Genomic DNA, 23,310 nt, shown 5'->3' on the forward strand with positions numbered 1-23,310 from the left:
CACACACAGTCTTAAAGCCCCATTAGCCAAAAACCCTTAATCGCTGGGGCCGGCTCTAGGAATCGGCAACGGTTCGGTTTCGGCTTAACCGGTTTGGCCTTGTGAGCCGATAATAATAATATACACTACTTTGGCTCTGAAGTAGTCTTTCAGGGTTCGAGGGTAGCAACACATTCGATTTGCGGGCTCAAACATACCAATTCCGTTGGCATTAACGGAACAAATTGGATGGCGTATATATTTTTGGTGTGTATGGTACACCATTCATGGAACAATTTGGATGGCATTTGATTTGCGGGCTCAAACATACCAATTCGGTTGGCATTCACAAAACAAAATGTAGGATGAAAGCAAGCTTTGTCAATATCTAATAACAATGGATGTGTGTGTGTGTGTGTGCACATATGTATGTGCGTATGTATTTATGTATGAATACATTTCTCTTGTTGTAAAACTCCTAAGAACCAACAACAATGGATTTGGATGGATGGATGGATACATATATTTTCTTATTAAGAACTCCCGATAACCAGCAACAATGGATATATATGTATGTATTTATGGATACATATTTTTCTTATTGTGAACTCCCGATAACCAACGATAATGGATATATATGTATGTATTTCTGGATCCATATTTTTCTTGTTCTAAACTCCCGATAACCAACAACAATGGATATATATGTATGTATTTCTGGATCCATATTTTTCTTGTTCTAAACTCCCGATAACCAACAACAATGGATATATATGTATGTATTTCTGGATCCATATTTTCTTGTTCTAAACTCCAGATAACCAACAACAATGGATATATATGTATGTATTTCTGGATCCATATTTTTCTTGTTCTAAACTCCCAATAATCAATAACAAATAACCAATAAACATATGTATGTATGTATGCATGTATGCATGCATGCATGGATGTATGTATGTATGTATGTATGTATGTATGCAAGTAAGTAAGTAAGTATGTATGGATGGATGGATGGATGGATGGATGGATGTATGTATGTAAGTAAGTAAGTAAGTAAGTATGGATGGATGGATGGATGGATGGATGTATGTATGTATGTAAGTAAGTAAGTAAGTATGGATGGATGGATGGATGAATTAGATACATATATTTTTTGTTCTAAATCTCTAATAAACATGCTCTAGTAGCTCAGTTGGTTAGAGCGTATGGCTGTTAACCATAAGGTCGGAGGTTCAAACCCTCCCTGGAGCGGTATTGGTTATATCAGTTTGCTTTCTCAGCACTCTTTTAGAAGAACAAAGAGGAAATTCAATATGTAATATATATTTGTATACCATCGACACCATTTTCTACATCCAATTTCTTCCTTCAAATTTGCAAGAAGTTGTAAAATAAATATAAAAAAACAACTCATTTTATGTGCGAAATTATCATTTTTGTAGTTATCTCCTTATGAGAAACCACCTCTTTTATGCATGAATTTTACCTCATTTCATTATCCTCGTATAGATCGCGCAGGCACAAAAATGTGAGATTCAAAAAGACGCGATGAAAAATTCTAGGATGATGGAAGAGACTCAAAATGTGCTCATAAGACGTTCCTCGTCTACAATGTTAACACTTTGGTTTTCTCGTTAGATGGATAACCTTGTTGTAAAGCTATATATATTCAAACTATATGTCTCCTCTTGAGTATCCAAGACCTCGTGAATCGATTAGAAATACGCAAAACATATATAAAAAAAATTCCTGAAATATGCTTTTGCCAAAACTTTTGATGACTATTTCTATATCACCAATAATAAAAAATCAACCAACTCTACAATAAATGTTGTTGTATGACTCTATCTTCTTATTTCAACATTGTTCTTAAGCTTGTTTTTTGAATGTTTACCATGTGTGAAGCAAAGTTATCCATTAACAATGATGAACTAGACATGAAAACATGTCGAACACCAAGTCCATAACCATCAAAGCTATTTCATCATAAAAATCTCACAAAATTAGAACTCTCAAGAAAGTAAACATAAATACAAGTCTCCTTGTGAATCAAATGCTTAATTTTCCAAACTCTAGGGTTGTTTTGATTTTTTTATGATGATTCCATGCTAGAGTTCGGATATGGAATGTTTGAGCAAAAATAAATAAATACAAGTTAGCTTGCAAATCCCTTGCTCAATTAAACCATAGAATTGTTTGTATTTTTGTCAACAACCAAGTGATGAGGATCACTGTTTGCCCAAACTTAGAAATCCTTCCACTCCCCCATTTTCAACACATTTCAAATGTCTCACCTATTGAAGGTATGCTTCCAATCGACAACCTTCTAGTCCAGTTGAAGGTATGCGTCCATTACCATCCTTCTCAACTAATAGAAGGTAGGCATGTTTCCAACTATTCAATTACAAACATGAAAAGCTGCGAAATTCTCCATGCATGCAACATTAGGTTCAACATTTCACCTTGTAGCTTGACAATCTCATGTGTGTTTCTACATTCGTTTTATATATCAAGATCTTTGTGAAGGAAATGATTCTTTCATATTAGTTGTGACAAAGAGACAGGTTTGACGGATGTTGTTCAAATAGGTATAGCACATCTAAATGGAAAAAGTATTGTGCTTGGTGTTATAGACTATAGTTTCATGGGAGAAACTATGGGCTCTATCATGGACGAAAATATTACCCACTTGATTGTGTGTGCAACGTGCGAGTCTCTCCCACATAATCATAGTATGTGCTTCTGGTGGTGCTCGTATGCAAGAAGGAATGTTAAGCTTAATGCAAATGGCTAAGATCTCTTCTGCATTTAGAAATAACAAGTTTAGAAGAAATTGCATTATAGAAATCGACATGGTATGACATTAGAACTTAGAAGATGTAAATGCTCCACAGACAACAACATAATTTATATTAGTTAGGGGGAAGCATGCTTTTGATCTTAATACATTCATGAGCATACTCCGTTTTCTTGACTTTGTATTTAAGCGTTTTTCATTTCATCCATAAATTTACATAGAACAACATGAAATTGTATGGGATACTTTGTTAGAAATTTCTTCATGAGTCAGTTGTCGTGTTTTGTAGTTTGAGCATATTCCTCAACATTATTTCTAAATAGTGAAGAAGTTGAGATTGTTATTTGCAGTTACAACAAAATGGAAAGACTGTAAATTTATAACCAATGGACCCATCTTCACCAAAAGCATTCTAATAAAAAAACCATATTCATTGAATCTAGACTTGTGTGGCTCCAGTTTGCACGTCTTTATTGTTGGGCATCGTTGCCCAGTAGAATGGATGATTGCATCACTTTTTGAGAATTATACACCGGTGTGAAAAGATTTCAAAGTTTTTACTAATTAGTAATACCACCTAAAATATATTTAAATGCATGAAAACATTTTATATACATTTGTATTATTTTCTTATAATTTCCAATTAATAAATTCTTACAAAAGAGTCTTTGATTGATGAAAACTCTTGGCCTGGTCTAATATTGATTTTGACCAGAATATTTCGTTTACATGAAGTGGATTCCCGGTAGACACATGAAGAATATTCACAGTATAATTTTAACATTAAAAAATGTCAGGGATATGAAGCTCTAGTAGCTCAGTTGGTTAGAGCGTATGGCTGTTAACCATAAGGTCGGAGGTTCAAACCCTCCCTGGAGCGATATCGATTGTGAATCCCTTTTGGTTTTCTCCTATTTTTAGATTTAGAAAATCTCTTGTCATATCAATCCAGTTGTGTAAAATAAAATAGCATAATAGCCAAAACATTCATGAGTTTGCTTTGATGACACTATATTGTAAGCTTACAATATCTTTCATTCAAACCATTAATTAAAATGATATTCCTATATCTATGAAACGATTAAATCCACGTCCAATCAATGTGTTCTAAGAATCTTGATATATTTGTATTTGTTATCGATTGAATATATCATTCTCGATGTTTCAATTAAATCATCACAAATGATTCAACCGTAGATTCCATTGACAACATAATCGTATAAGGCAACACCCATTTTAAACCCTTTCCAATCCTCACAATGAAAAGCACTAATATCACTCAAAAACCTTTGCTATATCTCAAAATGAAATTAAAGCACTAATGTCATTCAAAACCCGTTCCTATCCCTTGCGATGAAATCAAAGCACTAACATCCCTCGAAACCCTTTTCACTCCCTCATGATGTAACAAATATTCTCAAGTACCGCAAATAAAACATATGATTTCCGATCACCTACAAATATATGAGCAATAATACGATATATCCATTATATAAAACATATGATTTCCGATCACATACAAATATATGAGCAATAATACGATATATCCATTATTTAAGCAATTCTCCTTTCATAATAATGTCTTCTTTCATCGTGTTACAATTAGTTTTATCTATCACTATCACAAGCACATGGCATTGTCCAATTGAGATGATTTTACCAACATCCCCCTCTCCACATTCAGCTGCATAGAAATTTTAACTAGTAAACACATGCCTTAACAATACACCAGTTATCTTCAAGCACATGAAATACAGTGGTGATCAGGTTCTACACCAAAGCTCAAAAATTTGTCTTACAAGAGATGACATGCAAAGAACACTAGGTTCTATGATACCCAAATCTGCTGGTTTTACACAAATGCTCTTAACTACAGCATAGAAGAATAGACTGACTCCATAAAGAGAAGATCATAATTAGAAACGAACATATAGTTGAACCAATAGAAAATCCACGTTTAAGCACTCCTGCTTCGAACAAAAATCAAGCAGAGAATAATCTTTCTGTTGGAAACAAAAACATTACATCTTTCTTAAATCAATGTGGATGAGATCAAAGCAGAGAATATTCTTTTTGTTGGAAATAAAACATTACATCTTTCTTAAATCAATGTGGATGAGACGGCAACTAAGGAATTTTGTAATCAACATGTGATGACTGAAAATAAATTCCAAAAGAAAGACAGTATGACCAATCACCAGGGGTGGTGGTATCAGCCATATGAACACCAAGTGATTTACCAGGCAAATTAGTTAAAGGCATTGCCAGCCCACTGGATTAGATGCAGAGGATAGGTGATTCAAGACTTAAAACAATTCTATGCTACAAAGACTTGAAGAAAAGAGCTTACACCTGCAAACAATATGCCATTAAAACAACCTATTACATTGATAACAAATAGAGTCTCTGACAAAATTGCCGTTACAGACACCCAGACAAAATTGCCACCACAGCAAAGCGCTTCAATACTACATGATTGGATGAAAAATCACACCACTCACACCATTCTACTGATAAAAATGTAAGTCTCTTGACAAAATTGTCATTAGGCAAAGCTGTTTATAGCTACATCCCATGGAAAATTACACAACTCTGCTGAAAGATGATACGATGATCATGTGATAAGACAACTTGCATAGGAGAAAAGATTCTTCAGTCTCCCTTCTTCCTGAAAGAGCTACCCTCTGTCAAACGGGCTCGCCCACCTGTAGGCTGACACAAGACAGAAGAGCAGCCTCCGCATAGAACCACAGTTTGAGAGTGACTGAAAACTGTGGTGCTGCATAATATAACCATGTAAGATCAGACAATACACTTGCACCAACACATTGTATATTTACTGCAGATACAGGCACATGATTGTCGATAAATTGTAGTGTTGCACCATCAATTTGATGGCTTCGTTGTCAATACACCTACATGTAAATAGTGACATATATACTATACACAAGCACATGATTTGACAAACTACAGTGTTATAAACCATTGATTAGATGGTTTTGTTATCATACGCCCAAACATGTAAATGGTGTCACATGTATATATACTGTATATACAGGCACATCCACACAATCAAATACACCTTTCATATACCATCAATTGTATGGCTTGGAACTATTACGTGTATATACTCATTTAGATGGATACCATGCAACACCAAATATAAGATAACCTATGATGCACTATCCTCCTAATATTCCACGGTTAAATATCCCTCAAAATAAATAAATAAAGCTGCAGCATAAGCACAATAAGAAGCAAGGAAAAAACACTCACATGCTAAAACACCCCTGGCATTTCACGTCCTGCAACAAATTAAACCATAAAGGGCAAAAATAATCAATTTCTAGTTAAATGATAGAAACATAAAAAAAATGAGCAGACACTGGTATTAAAATTCAATGATAGGCACTATGATGGTCTCCATCATTCTCTCGGAATCACTCACCATGAAGAAAGAGTTTGGGGATTGAACAAGTCGTTTAAGCTTGTGCTTCTTCTTCTCTAACTCAGCTGGAGGATGAAGAAGATCAATATCATTTGAGAGCACCTGTCACATGAAAGAAAGAAAATATGATCCTTATAACATGTTACACAGATAATGCTCATTTTACAAACCGACACAAAAGCCCTTACAATCATTGAAGTTACATAACTATCCATGAAAGAACTCCAAATCAAAACAGAAAAAAAAAGAACTGGCAAATCCACATAGTATAGTGAGACATCCTAAACTGACACTCATAGAAAATCCGGGATCTTCAAATCAACACATTAATTCGCAACAGAAAAGGAAACAAATACGTCATCACATCTTAACTTTGGAAAAAACTAAGCCTCAAATCAATCTCGAAACCAACGAACATCTTGATTTGCAGACTTTTATTCTTCATCCAGTCTAGCAGAAAACCAAATAATTGTGTATAGATATTTAGAAACCAACAAACATCTTAGTTACGGAAAAACAATATAGGTTTGCAGAATCTTATTCTTCAACCAATCTAGCAGAAAACCAAATACTTGTATGGATAACCTGTTCTTATTCCTAAGGATTACATCTGTCAGATATTCAGAAAATGGACTCGAAGGAAAGGAAGATATCTTACAATATTAACAAATAGAAAGAGGAAAATGAAAAATATATTCTACGCTTGGCATTCACATGGAGAAGTCAAATGCACATATAAATGAAAGAAAATGATGAGAGGAATCGATATCAGTTGAGGCTTTTACCCACCATATGCCTAATGCCCAACACTAAAAAAAAGAAGGTTCAAGGTTCACGGCCCTGATTATTCAAACAAACTACGTTACAGATGGAATATGATAACCAATACCTTTTCCTTTGAAACTACATCTAATTAGGCTCCATTGAGATATTACAGATTAGCATATTAGCAGGTTCCAAAAAAGGACACCAAACCACATACTAAAGATGTCATCGCTAATCATCAACACAGAATAAAAAAACAACGATATTAAGCAAATTCATAACAGTTTAAATCCGTATCAATTCTATTTCTGACAACTCAGACGATCGGCACATTTACCAAACCAAAACGATTTCCAAAACTAAAGTTTCCTAGTGATCTGGAAACCACACCATCTCGGACACTTAAAAAGCAAGTTTCTGAGGTTCTGAGCCTTCAAACAAGCATAAAATCGGGCTCCATTGAAATCCAACAAAACCTCTAGAGCACATCGTAAACATGACAACACTACTCGTTAAGACTGATCGAAAACAAAGATCAACCAAATGCAGATTCGAATCCCTTCAATTTCTGAGAACTCCAGACAAATCTGTACATTTACCAGACAAAAAACTATACTCCCAAACTGTATATTTCCAAATGATATAGAACCAAGCCATGCCTGACGATGAAGAGGGGAGCTCCAAAGGTTCTGAAGGATGGTGCAAAAACCTACGTCTGAGCGACAGAAAAAGGCGGTCGAGAAGGTACAACAGCGGAATATGACTTACAAGGCCGCGTGGAGGAGGAGGAGGGGGGAAAGGAAATTGGAAAAAAAAAAAAAAAAAAAAAAAAACAACAGAGAGGAAGATTTAAAGAAGAGAATTTTTTGCCTTGAACAAGTGAATCACTTACCATGGCTAGGGTTTGGGGGAGGGTCTGTGGAGGCAGGCGAAGCGCTCCTTCTCCTTCTCCTTCGTCTTCTTCTTCTTCGTCTTCTTCGTCTTCTTCTTCGCCGAAGAGAGAGTCGAGTCTGCAGAAGCAGAGAGTGGAGATGAGATGAGATGAGATGAGATGAGATGAACGGAGATCACCAAAACCCTAAAAAAAGGCCCCCCCCCCCTCATCAGACCAACAACCATTGGGTGGGTTCACACACACACTTACTTACTTTGCAATAGGCCGGATAATTGGTGAAGGAAAAGGAGTGTCTCGGAGTAGAGTCAAGCACTTAATATCGATTTAAGTTAGGGCCCTCCATCGAGTTCACGAAGCTCGAAAAAAAAAGGCCGAAACCTCGGGTGTCACGCTGAAGCCCGGCGTGGGAGAATCGAGTGATGATTACACATTCCGTTTTGCCTGCATATGGTGCGACAACACTGAGCCTCCCATTACAAAAAGAAAAAGAAAAAAAAATGGGGCATTATCTTCATCCGTAATGGGCGGGCGTCAGCAAAGATGGAATCAATCAGGCATATATTAAGTAAGACTAACAATGTCAAGAGATATGATGTCGTCGCCTCCTCTTGGGACATTGCCTTGAAACTCAAGGATTTCACATCAAAGCTCTATCAAGTTACTCCATTGTTATGTATCTGCCATCCAAGACACAAGTTGTGGAGACAACACGACACCAACAAGAGATATTGAGCTCAACAATACATTAGGAAAAGGGGGACAGAGTAAATCCCAATCGAAAGCTTTGTAGCCAATGGGTACCGTAATCTTAGTGTGAAAGGAACCCCTCCCTTTTGTAAAAAGTTATTAAAGCCACTCTTTCATGACTTGTGTAGCTCTTCTCCATTCTAAAGGTTTCACCTTTTACTTAGTGATATAGAGTTGTTACTGTATCTCATAATCCTCTATTTAAGTCCAAGCGTGATTCTAGGTTAATATATAATTAACCTTACTTTAATCACATCTACTACTTTTTATGGTGCTAGTCACTCTTTCAGAATAAGAATATTGTTAAGTAACATCTCATATCGAGAGAGAGAGAGAGAGAGAGGGAGAGGGAGAGAGGGAGGGAGCAAGTGAGAGAGCAGGTATAAGCATTGGCCACTAAGGTTAGTCAAGCTAGTAGCTCAAAAGTGATTGACAGCCACTCTTGCCTGGTTTGTTACCTACAAGGTATACACCCATCCATATCCTTAGCCCAACAATATTTTTGGGAAATATAACTCCATTGATCTTTAAGACATGTTCCGGTGTCGTGCATATGGAAGCCACACATCCATGTAACGAAGTTGAGATAATCCCTCTCGTATTTGCTCAATTCATGAACTTTTGCGCAATTAGTAATTTTGATATCTATATTTAATTATTTACTACAAATCTTCTATTAGAAACTAATAAGATCAAAGGAGGAATGTGCTAGACTTTTTGCCTCAAATTTCTGATTTGGAGGCGCAATTTTACACAATTTTGGAGCTTAATTATCAAAAGATAAAACTTAGATTGTTGTATCATAAACGTCATCATGCCAAAAAGATTTCACCTTGAGGGTTGCAAAGGAACTTTCAGATTGTGATTCTAACCATTGAATGAGAAGTTGGGCACTTCTCCTTGCTTGAATCATCTCCTCCTCTTCAAACCTTCTCCTCCTTTAGCGTTCTCCTTGCCCCAACCGTTTCTCTTCTCTCTCTCTTTCTCTCTACCTTTTCCTCCCTTTTACTTTTCCTCTTAGTTCTTTCGTTTCCCATTTAGACTTGAACAAATAAAATAAAACTATCTACCTCACAACCCAAGGGATGGGGACAATATTAATTTCCCTAAATACCCTTCACACTTCCCAACATACATATACACACACATGTATATTGAAAACCTTAACACAAACTTTAAACATTAATCCACATTTACACACTAGCTTACTTACACATATGATCATCCAAATAAATATACACCTTGCCTTATCCTATGCCACATGTTTCTACCTTCTCGCTTGTGATATTCCATGGGATGAAGTAGCATTAATGAATCAATTCTAGTATGGGTTGCGAAATGATGTAAAAGATTTGTTATTAACCTTTTGTGAAGATCCAAGATTGCCTATAGAGGCGATTGGTCAAGTAGTACAATGCGATAATTGCTTATTAGAGCAATATTCAAAGTGTGCAGACTAGTGTCACGACTAAGAACAAATCAAACATATGCTTTAGTAGTAGTCTTGACAGCGTTGTGCATTACCCAAACATCCTACATGATTTCCGCAATTGTTCCCAATCCAATCAAGATCGATGTAGCATGTTATCAAGAGCCATTATTTGAAGCTAAGAAACAATGACACTGGGAAAACCGTCTATCATTGTATTGTGGTGGTCCAAGACACATAGTGATCACTTGCCCACAAAGGCCAAAACGACCAATAAACAGTCGTGGGAATTTAATTTTGATCCCCTAGTTGCATGCCATTGAGTTATTGCCTTTCTTCCCTTTGATTTAGGAGCCAACTCTTGTTTTATAAACAACGAGTTTGCTTTAAACTAGAAAATCCTATTGAGTAACCTCCCCTTTCCCACGTCTATTATAGTCATTGATGATCTCTATTGCATCTAGAGATATGGTTGAAGAATCAAACCCAATTCAAGTAGTCCTTGATAACTTGGATTGTGTGATTTCCTTAAACATAATTGTGCCCTAAGCAATCGTTTGTCCTTGGTTTGCCTTAGCTTGAGCTTCATAATCTTGAAATTGATTGGAGAAAGCGACTAATCAATTATCCCAACAAGAAACTAAGTCCAACTTACTTGTTGCTACTAAGGAAGATTCAAAGCCTTGCTAAATCTTGATCATCTCTCTACAAAGGTTACGAGAAGATGCTCGTAAAGATGAAATGTTTGTATTTGCAAATATGGAAACTCCATCCTCTTGTCCACAATGATTGAATGCCATCCTCCCTACTAAGTATCCGGAATTCGCAAATGTCTTCCACAAGGACATAACTAGTAGTCTCCCATAACATTACGCTTATGATTGTCCTCTCAATCTACAATTGAAGAAAGAGCCATCGTGGTGGCCAATCTATAGTCTATCACCCTATGGGCTAAAGGCCCTTCGAGAGTATATAAAGGAGCACTTGGTAAATGGATACATTTAACATTCTAAAATCCTTGCCAATGCTCCCATTTTCTTTGTCATGAAGAAAGAGTGGTCTCTATGACTAGTAGTGGATTATTGAGGTTTGAACAAAATCGCGATTCAAAACAAATCTTGCTTTGCCCTTGATATTGAGTCTCCTAGAGTGCCTTAATGGAGCCAAAATTTTCTCAAAGCTAGACTTTTGAGGCACTTATAGCCTTGTTCCGATACATCTAGGCGATGAATGGAATATGACATTTCCGCACTTGATATGGACACTTTGAGTACACAATTATGCCTTTCAGTCTCACAAGTGCACTTGCAAAATTTCAACGCATGGAGAATAATATTCTCCACGAAATCTTGTATATATTCAACAAAGTATATCTAGAGATGACATCTTGATATGTAATTTTCTTATTTTGATCCTCATTGTATCTTGTGTCCTTGTTATACCTTTGCACTATCCTCATCTGAGCTTATCACATCACAACGACTTAAGACGCTGCCCTCATTATTTGTATCAAAACCATCATCTAGTAGAGATCATTGTAATTCTTTGCAAAAAGAGTTACTCATGTCTTCTTGATTATTATGTTGGGTTGGAAAGGAGAGATCGTGCTCTCAATTTAATTGCTTGTGTCATAGGTGGAAGATGTAGTTGAGGCTAGATCTGAATGAAATTTGGAGTTTGTTGATGCATGACAATTATTACTCATTCCCCCCATTTATGGGTTTATCTGGCAACAACAACAAAATATAACATTGATGCAAGGTCCTTTACTTTTGTAAACATCATTTTTACGAGTGACTACTAATCTATTGCATAATTGCTCTTTTTGGGTATAGAGAAAACAAACTAAACTAGAACCTAACGGTGTCTATCTAGCTCGGCCGTAACACTTAGCATGGTAAATAGTTGGTTGGTCAGCACATGAAAATATGAGTCACATTACTCAACTAAGAAAAATGGTCCTTCGGTTGATTGTCGCTTGAGTTGAAGGGTGTTTGTATATTAGGTCGAACACTGAATTTTGATTCTATGCTTGTGTACTTGCTCAAAGTTTTTCCAAATTTCATGTACTATTAAAAGATGAGGAGATATTTGAGATACAAACTGAGCTCCCCTATATACATATATCCAACACACTTGAAGATGGGATAAATCACTCGACGTGTTTATAACTTTGTCATATTGTTTAAACAAGGGAAAATCTTTCAAATATACTCAAGTTCCCTTATTTTCCCGTTGTTTCTATCATATGCTCGTGGCCTCTTGAAGAATTGGTGAATCACTCAGAACTCCCCATTCGGTGAACACCCCTTACAAAGTACGAGAGGATCTGGAATGATTCATTGGGGAGGGGACTAGGCCCCTTCCTCGATTAGTAGTATGTATTCAACTACGAACACAATTTTTACGCAAATGTCAACTAATAATCCTATGCCCTGCGTTCACTACACGCCCGACTTTTTCTGGTTAGTACAAGTGAGGGTTACGAGCGTTTTCAAGGGTCGCCCCCCACCCGGTGCCAATTAGGCGGGTGTTCCCTTCCAAGAACGGACCACATGCTCCTAATATTTAGGGACTCAGTGGAGCAAGCCGAAGCATGAAATGAACCGTGTTGGGTCCGGACAAATCCCCCGGGCCTTTGGTCGGTCGGGAGGCGGACAAAAGCCGGGCCCGGTCGAGAGCGACGGACAAAACCCGAGGCCTTCTTCTTCGGGCGGGTCGAGAGGTTTTATGATTCTGAATACTACTGATAAGGAAATTAGAACACTTTTTTATATGTAAATCAGAAGAAGAAGGAGAAGAAGAAGGAGAAGAAGAAGAAGAAGAAGAGAAGGAGAAGAAAGGAATGGAAGGAGGAGGAATGGTGGGGACAGGATCGATTCCGGAGGAGGCCTACCTCGCAGTCGCTGGCGTGGAGCAGGCTCTGTCGTGTTTGGAAGAGAAGCTAGGGTTCCTCCTGCCTCTCCTTCAGAGCCATGACTTGCTTCGGACGCTCTCACCTCTCCACCGCGCGGCTGCTTTCCTCTCCATATCCAAGGCTCTCAATGCGGTTTTCACAGGTACGAGGCTCTGTGTGTGTGTGTGTGTGTGAGAGAGAGAGAGAGAGAGAGAGAGAGAGAGAGAGAGAGAGAGAGAGAGAGAGAGATATTAACTTCTTTTGAAGAGGTCAAAATGGCTTATAAGACCAAACCCCTGCTAGAGAAAAAAAGAAAGAAAGAAAGAAAGATATATTAACGTCTTCTGAGGCCAAAATTGGCCCATGAGACATGATGTATCATCCACATAGCTTTTTTCAATCTATGTCATGATGTAATTACATTTTCAGGATTTCATCAAACGTAGTTTGATGTTAGATAATCATGCGTCCTAAATTATTATATCTGAGAAAGGATAAATGAGGATCCTCGAGGTTTCAACATAGACATAAATGAAAGAATGATACATCATTCAGATTTGTCATCAGCATCATGCTCTGCCACAATGCATCATGCACAATGATGATGATAATGCTGATGATTATGATGATATATGGTCCACTGGGGGCCTATATGATTCATATCGCTTTCACCAGACGTGTAGGAAGTGATGGAAGAATTTGAAACCCAGTATTACCTTCTAAGAACTCATGAAAATCTTGCCCGATGTTCTCAAATGCAAGATCCGTCAGAATTGACAACTTCTTCTGTTTTTGGCACATTAATACCACATAGGTTACATAGTCTATTTTCCTGCTCAACACTCAACCAACCTCCAGTGTCTATTTTCAACTGTGTGATGAGCATGTATGCATCAGTGTGATGGCATGTTGTGCTTGCTTGGCATGGGTGACTGGGTGGGAGTTTTGGACATCGTTCAGCTGCCTTCAGTAATTTTCCCGATTTGCACTTAAATATTCCAATGTGTTTAAGTAAAACATCGCCTCATGTTTCTCATGTGCCTTTCTTTTCATCTATGTGCACAGCCAAATATTCTTCAACATGCCATCTTGCAATCCATTTCCAGATGTCCTGGACCTGGACCTGGCTGGATGAAGGAAATTTGTTTTTGTGGTTTTCCGTGGTAAACTTCCCGTTTTCCATGCTAGCCCTAGTGAGGTGATTTGTCAAATCATCGAAAAATATCTCTCAATATGGTTTGATGGATGAGATGAGAACCCTGCAATAATCTGGTCATCCTTGGGTTTAAAATCTGTGAGGTAGACCTAAATGTCCTTTAAGAAATATCTTATAACATGTTAATCTTCAATTTAGAAATGTAGGCCTCTGTTACTGTTTGATTGTCTGTACTGCTACCATAGTGTAGAGTACAGTTTGGGTAAAATGTGCAAAAAAAAGAAGGAAAGGGGAAATGTGGAGTCAAAATGTAAAATGTTAAACATTGTGGAAATATCCTTTTGTAAATGTAAATGGCAAGAAATATAATAACCTAAACACAGAGAACTAAATAACTCATGGACACCCTTCAAAATTTCAAGGCTCATTGGCATGATGGATATGAAGCATCTTAGCACGTTCTATTCAGAATATTTCTCACCAAGAATATATTATTTGCTAGTATATCTGGAGCTGCATCCTCAGTTTTGTTACTGAGGATGGATTTTTGTCTAAGTTTTGAGCCTAACTTTGGTCACTTCATTAGAAGTCCAATTGACATTGACTTAGGAAGATTGTCACATTTGAGCTCAACTTGTTGTTTGTTGTTTTCTTCTTCACCATGCAGAGGTCACTTGGCGCCATCTTTGCTGATCAACCGTAAATGATATTCATGCTGTTTAGATAGGGAAAGGGATTTTTATGATGTTGGAAAATTCAATCAAATGGAAGTTGGAACTATATAAAAACCATCAACATGAAGAGTTTTTTAAATGAGTTCTAGAAATGTTCATTGTATTTAAAAAGTGTGTTGTGCATTTGAAATGATGTCATAGTATTGAGCGTCTCAAACATGTATAATTTAGATGTCAGAAAAGAGAGAGAGAGAGCCTGAGCCTAGATGGATGTAGCTCAGTTGGTAAGGTTGCCCAATGGAGACCAGGTGGTCATGGGTTCAACCCCTAATTAAGAGATATATAAGAAGTATATAATAGAGAGGTGAGGAAGTTGGGTTTCGAACCCAGAATGCAGTGCTTGTAGTGCTACCAAACTTACCACTAGGGTAAGGTAATTACGATAAAAAAGAAAAGAAAAAAGAGACACACACACACATAGAAATTGAAGAGTTTTTCAAATCAAGGTTCTTTCCCTGTCACTGGAGCTTCTGAACTGTGGCATCATGTCATAAGTTAGTGTGTATTTGGTGCATATGTCAATAACTCATCAATATGTTTTTGCACCTGGATAAGCAAAAAACGGTTAGCATATCCATTTCCATTGAAAAACATTTCCACCTTCTGCATTTCCCTGCCACACCTTTGTCATCTTCTCTGAAGGAAGCTCAAAGGCAATATCAGTTTTGTTTGACTGAAGGAGAGAAGAATCTCTCACACATATCTCTAACCACTTTCTGTATGTATGGCAGTGCATCTAAGGTGCAAGGGTATTTCCCCAGATGACCATCCAGCAAATGCTGAAGTGGTACTAAATCAGTCAATTATGACCAATTCCATAAATTCAGTGGTTTGAATTTAAGCTATTTTGCCTTACAATTTAAATATTCTATTTTTGTCTTTTTCTTAATCCTCAGGAGCGGGTGAGCTTATATGACACTAAAATTGGGTATTATTTGGATGATCTCAGAGGTATGAATTTGCTATGTCAAATTGAAACCCATGCAATATCATGAGTTGTATCTCTGTAAATTATGCAATGAATCTGTAATTCATGGAAATGATCAGCCGAGTAGCCTTGGTTTTATTTCCAAATTGTATCTTAATGGTCAGTTAAGTGTATGCTCTAATATGCAAGAGTTATTCATCATTCTCATTGTAAACTCTTATTTCATATTAAGGTCCACGACATCGAACTACACTTGTAAATGTTCAAGCTGCGAATCGAATGATTGAACATGCTATTCCTGATCTGACAGAAGGTAATAGATAGGCTCGTTAAAGTGATGTATATTATTTGTTTCTTGAGCATTCTGGCTTATGAACAGAAATTTACTTTAATACTGGTGAGTGGTTGCAGATCAAAGGAAAGACCTTCAATTGAAAGCATCGAGGAAATCTAGGAATTTGCCAACCAGGCCAGTCAGACCTGAACAGACAAAGTCACTTACAGAGGCTGTATCATCTTTTTTGGAAGAGGCAAGGAAAGAATTACAAGAAACCCAGAAGGCAGAATAGATGGGAAACTGCTTTTAGAGCTGAAGACAACTTTTGGGAAATGCTTATATATGAGAGAATTAGACAACTCTTTAAAATTTTGAAGTAAAAAATTTGAACGGCAATACACTTGTACAGCTATAGTTTTGTAAATGAATTTGAAAGGATGAATGGGGGGTCCAATATAAAGCCTATATGGAAGTGTTCCGAAAGTGATTATTTGAATGTGTACTCCTGAAAAATAAAAAATATCGAAAACTCCAAACATTTTTTCATCATGATGTTGCTTTATAGCAATAACTGTGCCATAGTTGCTGAGATATGCAAGCTTTTTCATTCAATGACAAATTATTGAATAGTTCATGGCTAATGATAACACTTTTGATTCTTAACCTCCATCACTAAAATTGTGTTTATAAGCAATACAATTTTGGCGAGAGAAGGTTCATATTGCTATTCATTCTGGCACTTCAGTTATATGCAAACAGTGGTTTGTGCATTTACATGGTTTACGCCTCAGTTTGTGGTTGGTGATACCTGAATAAAATTTCATAAGATGCTTAAGGTCAATCATTTTGATATTATGTTTAAGCATACATCTTTCACATCCAAATTGACTGAATCATAGTTTTCTTAAAATTTCAGTTGTTTGAGAGGTTAAGATCAGTTAAATAAAAAAATTAGTTAAGTTTTAGATTCCTCAAGTAACATAGGCGTCTTTATTTTCATCTTGTATATTTCTGTTTTCTATTGATGTTTTTATTCATTCCATTAGTTAATGCTGCCACTAGTTTTGTGATGCTCTATGATATATTGGGATGCTATCTCAGCATTTGTTTTTTGGTGCATTACCGTATGTTTATGCTGTCTACTATGTGCATAACTCGGATGACATGAGCAACATTTGTGTAAAATTGGAAAATGTGAGGATTGGAAGTAATAATGATGTGTACCCTATTGATTTTCTCTCATACAAAGCAAGAGATGCATTACTCACATAATGCTAGAACTCAATTTTAGTATGCATTCGTCATTAGAATTTTTATCGTCCATAAAGAGGCCAATTTTGACCTATGGGACCAGAGTATACATGTGTTCTTGATATATGTGTCCTTCCTAAGAAGGGGTATTCATACGTTGAAGCACAAAATCTCTGTGTGTTAATAAAGCATACACATGAGCTCAACCTTCTAGGTGGTGTCTTAAGTATGGATCTTAAGTTATCACTCCCTCTTAGTATGTCATATCTTGAACGAATTGCACTATATGTCAAGCATGTGAAGAGCAAGTGACATTCATCCTCTACCATGCCTTCATTACATACTTTACATGTCTTCAAATTCGTAACATTTTGATACCATGATGCAACTTCAATACCTAACTTGTGAGATCGAGTGCGAAGTAGTGTAAGGGCTCTACGAGCATTGCTACTCATATTGGTAATGAGATAAGGTTGGATACGATCAATAGACATTCTTGCTTTATATTGAGACCAACATTCAGGGTTGACATTTGCAATGTAGTATTCTAGCTTTGTCCTCTTAGCATCCTCCCATTTCATCCTTAATGATTCCACTAACCTTTCCTCAATCATTACATATTGCATAGCATTGCCAGAAAGCTCTAAAAGATCATTCACACCCCATCTTCTAAACCATTTTTTTATGTCAACAACCCAACCAAATGAGAGAATGTTACTTTTATGATTCTTTTGTAGCTTACATCCAACATTCTAAGAAAGACGTGGTAATCGATGATTCGGCATATTCTTGACTTTTGTAATGTATTTATATACTCTTTGGAGTGCCAATAGTTCTATGGGTCGAACACCCGTTTCCAAGAGCATAACCTGGTAAGAGGTAGTGCATTTAACTCCTAATTGCCTCCTTAAAAACATCTTTTGAATTTTCTCAATCTCGTTCCATGCATTACGAGAGATGGGGCCACCCCATACTTCTACTCCATAAAGCAATACTTGAGTTACCATGGCATTGAACAACATTAATTTTACTTCCCATCCACAAGTATCACTTTGGTTGCTTTGGTTCTCCAAAAGGTAATATGATTTCCAACCGGCTTGGAGTCTAGAATCAAAGCATGCACTCCATTTATTTGTGGCGGGTACATCAATACCAAGATATTTAAAGCTTTTAACAAATTGTATATGTTCACCTTTATATGTGAGCATAGGGTAATGATGAGGTTGGATGGTTTGCACTACCATCATTTTTGTTTTCTCTACATTCACTGCTAGTCCACTACTATGGCAAAATTCTTCTAATACCCCAAGTAAACGTTGCATACTATCAACATCATATGAGAAGAGTACCACATCATCTGCATATAGAAGCAATAAGATAACATGTTGCATCAAATTGGGGTCATTCCATCCTTCTTCTCTTGCAACCTTATTCACCACTTCTTCTAATTTATCAATACATAAGCCAAAGAGTGTGGGTGATAGTGGACATCCTTGCTTGACCCCCATGTTATTTAAAAAGCTCTTTGAGAATCCACCATCCATTTTTAGTTGGCATTTAACTTGTCCATATAGGTGTGCAACCGCAACTCGGTACTCTAATGGCATGTCAATGTCTACCATTCTATTCCAAAGCTCACTTCGTGGTACGGTATCAAAAGCTTTCTTGAAATCAACAAATCAACAATAAAGTGTTTATCCTTGTAGTCGACTCTCTTCCATGATTACTCTTAATGTGACCAAATGATCCACGGTGAAGTGTTTTGGTCTAAATCCAGCTTGCCCAAGTGCTCTTTTGCTTGTACTCTCAGCCCATGTGCTTATCTTTTGCTCCATAATAGTACTATATAATTTAGCAATAGTTGAGCTCACCATTATTGTATGATAATTTGCTACTTGATTCTTATCTCCGCCTTTAAATATTGGTTTAATCCAATTCATAAGCCAATTATTTGGAAATCCTTGTTTATAGCTTGCTCTAAAATTGTCATTATCCAATGACGAGTGTGTGGCATTGTCCATTTTAAAAGCTCACTTGAGATGTAGGTTGAATTTGCTGCTTTCCCACTTGCCATCTTCTTTATTCCCTTATTGACATCATCAATATCGATACATGTAGTGCATGGAGTTTCAATTTTCTCAACCATAGGAGCCACACCTTCATGCATATATAACCTTTGTACATAGTCTAGCATCTCTTCATTTGTAAAGTGACCTTTCACATCTTCTTTCTTATCCTTGAGTTGTCCCCATGCTAATTTTGGTTTGAGCTTAAACAAGTTTTTCTTTTTCATCTCTTGCATTTGGAAATGTCTTCTTTTCTTTCTCCTCATTACTTTATTGTATATGTGCCATGCAACAATCTTTTCATTCCCCCCTTCTATGAACTTAAACCATTTGAGATACATCTTACATTCATCGTCGAACCAAGAATTACATGGAAAACTACACGCCTTATGGCCACCCACATGTCTCTTAAAGCATTGACATCCAACCTTAAGGATTATATCCTTCAAATGTTGCCAATTTTCTTTAACATCATTGCTTAGAGAAAAATTTAACAAATGGTTCTCCACTTCATTTGCATACATCTTAGCTTTTTCGTAACAAGGTCGGATGATACATCTCTTTTCGTCTTTCACTTCATGACATCTAGTGGAATGTGGAATTGCAAGCTCTAAGTACAATGGCTTGTGGTCTGAGTCCGGAGATAGAGAACCAACTTTAAACACATTCACCAATGATAGATCACATGCCAACATTAATGCATAATCAACCACACTTCCTCCACCCCAGGATGGTAAACATGTGAGCACATTTGTCAATGGGAATGTCGTTTTACCATTTAGGATAATCAAGTTTGTGCAATTTAGCATTTGTATCAAAAGTTTTCCATAATCTGACATGACACAATCCTCTGAGTCATGCAATAGACAATGTTCTACTACATTTTCTTCAAATGTCTCCACGTTTTGGAAATTTCCAACTCTTGCATTGAAGTCTCCCATAATTAAAACTTTACCAAGCTTCTCAAATGAAAGTATATCATGGCATAACTCTGTAAAAGGATCATCACAATCTAACCCAAACCTACTATAGTAGTTTGAGTCTTTGTGAGGAATGTAACATGCAACTATATACAACTTCTCTTTCCCCAAATTAACCTCTATCCATATGTATCTCTTATAGTCATCATATTTGCATACTTTGATAGAATTATCTAAGCTCTCATGGTAGATACATGCTATCCCGGCACGCCCAATATTCCCTTTGGAGTGAGGCCATATCAATTCTATGAGGTAACCGTCTATCTTAGGTATACGTTTTGCCTCATGCTCCCATGTTTCAGCCAAAAATATAATATTCATACCTTGAGCTACATCATTGAGTCCTAAACCCTTATTCCATGGACATCCTCTACAATTCCAAAACATTACTTTCAATCGTGAAGCACTTATAGTCCCATAGGTCATTGCTTGCTATGCAATGGTGACATCTATTCAAAGAAAGTATCAAAAGAGAGACCTGCATGATTCTTTCATAGACTTTTAGAATGAAGGAAAGAAGGGATCCACATGAATCCATGGTTAAACTAAAACGCTCCTAGAGTGCAAAATAGATTGTGAAGAGTGTCTTTATTGAAGCAATTAAATGGGGGAGTCACATATGGCATCAATATGATCCCTTTAAAAGTTTTGGATTGTCTTGTAAGAAGTATGCTAATGCAATCACATGTGCATTTATTGGAATCCATAGAAAATGTAGAAAAAGTTTGAAATAATGGTAAGGGTGTTTTGAAATGATCAATTGGACTCAATGGGATCACACCAAGAAGCAACTTAGAGAAATGAAGAAGTGATTTCGGAAGGGATAGTTGGGAATTGGGATATGGATGTGATGTTAGAAATATGAGAAGATATGTCATTGTGGTAATATAAGGAAGAGGTTGATTGGCAAAAAAACAATTGTAAAGAAGGATGATTCTTGAGCAATGCTATATAGAATGACCAATGGAAGTTAGCCTAGGTGATGATGCCCTTGTAATGATAGGAAGAGCTTTGGAAAATATAAGGCTTTAGGGAACTTAGGAGATAAAAAGAGTGTTAGAATGACCACAAAGTGTTAGCATGGTATGGAGGGTGAGTACCCATACATTGTTAACATGGTGATATAGGGTGTTAGAATGACCATAAGGTGTCACTATGCACCATATAGGGTGTTAGAATGACCATAAGGTGTCACCATGCACCATATAGAGTGTTAGAATGACCATAAGGTACCGCTATGCACCATATAGGGTGTTAGAATGACCATAAGGTGTCACTATGGTCAGCAAGAGAATGACAAGAAGAGGACCAACCCTCAACTAGTGGATCGTGGTCATGATTCCCATCATAATGAGAGCCGGCGGATACTTCGTCCATATTATGCCGGTTATCAACAAGGACAGGATCCTCGATTCCAAGGCCCATATAAACACTGTACTCTTGGTCGACAACAATGTTGTGCTCACATTGTATTGGGGGTGGGTGTTGATCCTCGTCAGAAACAGTCGGCCGATCCGCGTCCGTCTCTATACCCGTCACTTCAAGGAGGCCTTTGTCCGCGGCTGCATAAGCATTGACCATGCGTTGGATCGACTTGGGCGACACACCGGATGACCGAGCTTCGTCCGCTTCGGGCGGCGGCGGCGATTCCGGGAAATTGAGAGCCACTTGGTGGCGGCCACGCAAGCACACGGCTGCATAATCGTATGCCCGAGCGGCGGATTCTCGTGTCTCATACGAGCCGAGCCATATTCGGGACCTCTTGTTCGGCTCCCTGATCTCCGATACCCACTTGCCCCAACTCCTCCTACGCACTCCTTTGTAGCTCTTCTCTTCCATATCAACACACACACACACACACACACACAAGGATCACCCACCAAGTGAGAGTTTCACAACACAATGTTTCGACATTAATAAATGGGGTCCCAAGGTATCTTTTTGTGTGCCAATCACTTGGGGTCCATGGTCTTCTTTTTTGACTTAGTCTTATACGATGGGAAGTCAAAAGGCTTGGCCATGTGCTTCAAATTCCTACCCCACGTGACAAAAAATTGTTGCAAAAAGACTATGAAAAAAATTGTTATGGCATCTTCAATTCTTTTGCTTTGCCGAATGGCGTCATAAAACAAACGAATGTTGTTTCATCATCATGTGCTTAGGACTTCTATGATTTTCAAGGAATGCAAAGAGTTTTTCTTGTTGCAACACTTGTTATATTTTTAAAGACATGGGTGTGCTTCTTCTACACCTCTTCGGATGCATTCTTGGTCTCTTAGATATGTCAATTCACTTCTTCTTCTTGTATTCTATTCTCTTCTTTTACAACAAAATCAAGTGAAGTAAATGGTTAACTAGCTATGGAGTGGGTAAACATATTATTGTACTACATTGCATTGTGGGTAAACATTTTCTAGTTTTTACTACATTGCATTGTGGGTAAGCATTTTCTAGTTTTTACTACATTGCATCGTGGGCAAACATTTTCTAGTTTTTACTACATTGCATGGCGGGTAAACATTTTCTAGTTTTTACTACATTGCATTGTGGGATTAGATATTGTTGTTGGAAGATGATAGGGGTTCTTGATTGTTTTCTCCTTTCGTGGAACATTCTAGTACTTCCTCCTATTCTTGACTTTGTTCCAATGAGGTTGTTTGCCTTTTCTCTACTTGACTTGTTCAAATCTCAACTTGTAGCCGTTACTATTGACTTTAATCTCCATCTCCTTTCGGCTTCCTTTTTCTCAATCTTTTGACCAACAAAAAATGATTAATGATGAGGTGTTATACTTCTTGACAAAGGGAAAGTTGTTAAAGAAGGTGGCCTTGGCTCCAATCTGTATAAGATCGAAATATACAACATAAAGTGTAAGGCTTTTTGGATTAGGCCTTCCAAATATTATTTCACAATGCAAGTACTTGTGTAAACTAATTGAGACAACATGGAGAGGCCAAAT

The 23,310-nt window shown here is 37.2% G+C and overlaps 2 protein-coding genes and 2 non-coding genes across 4 annotated transcripts; 3 read left to right on the top strand and 1 right to left on the bottom strand.

Annotated features, from left to right (window-relative positions):
• Positions 1 to 1,159: 1,159 nt before the first annotated feature.
• Positions 1,160 to 1,233, top strand: TRNAN-GUU (transfer RNA asparagine (anticodon GUU)). Its single transcript has one exon. It is a non-coding gene; the product is annotated as a tRNA-Asn (tRNA).
• A 2,352-nt stretch (positions 1,234 to 3,585) lies between these two features.
• TRNAN-GUU (transfer RNA asparagine (anticodon GUU)) lies at positions 3,586 to 3,659 on the top strand. Its single transcript has one exon. It is a non-coding gene; the product is annotated as a tRNA-Asn (tRNA).
• Positions 3,660 to 5,150: 1,491 nt separating this feature from the next.
• LOC147849744 (small ribosomal subunit protein eS27y) lies at positions 5,151 to 8,036 on the bottom strand. The gene is made up of 4 exons (XM_087337244.1): positions 7,885 to 8,036; positions 6,228 to 6,329; positions 6,056 to 6,084; positions 5,151 to 5,558 (listed from the first exon to the last, which is right to left on the bottom strand). Exons 1-4 carry the CDS (start codon positions 7,885 to 7,887, stop codon positions 5,432 to 5,434), a joined length of 261 nt encoding a protein of 86 aa, XP_087193370.1. The 5' UTR covers positions 7,888 to 8,036; the 3' UTR covers positions 5,151 to 5,431.
• Positions 8,037 to 12,875: 4,839 nt separating this feature from the next.
• Positions 12,876 to 16,695, top strand: LOC147849745 (Sas10/Utp3/C1D family). Its single transcript, XM_087336923.1, has 5 exons — positions 12,876 to 13,122; positions 15,581 to 15,636; positions 15,746 to 15,800; positions 16,010 to 16,090; positions 16,189 to 16,695. The coding sequence occupies exons 1-5, from the start codon at positions 12,909 to 12,911 to the stop codon at positions 16,344 to 16,346; spliced, it is 564 nt and encodes a 187-aa protein (XP_087193049.1). The 5' UTR covers positions 12,876 to 12,908; the 3' UTR covers positions 16,347 to 16,695.
• Positions 16,696 to 23,310: the final 6,615 nt, after the last annotated feature.

Source organism: Azolla caroliniana, unplaced genomic scaffold, assembly GCF_043228905.1.
Source record: "Azolla caroliniana isolate FFs.n. ecotype wild unplaced genomic scaffold, voAzoCaro1.0.p SCAF_22, whole genome shotgun sequence".
Taxonomy (NCBI): domain Eukaryota; kingdom Viridiplantae; phylum Streptophyta; class Polypodiopsida; order Salviniales; family Salviniaceae; genus Azolla; species Azolla caroliniana.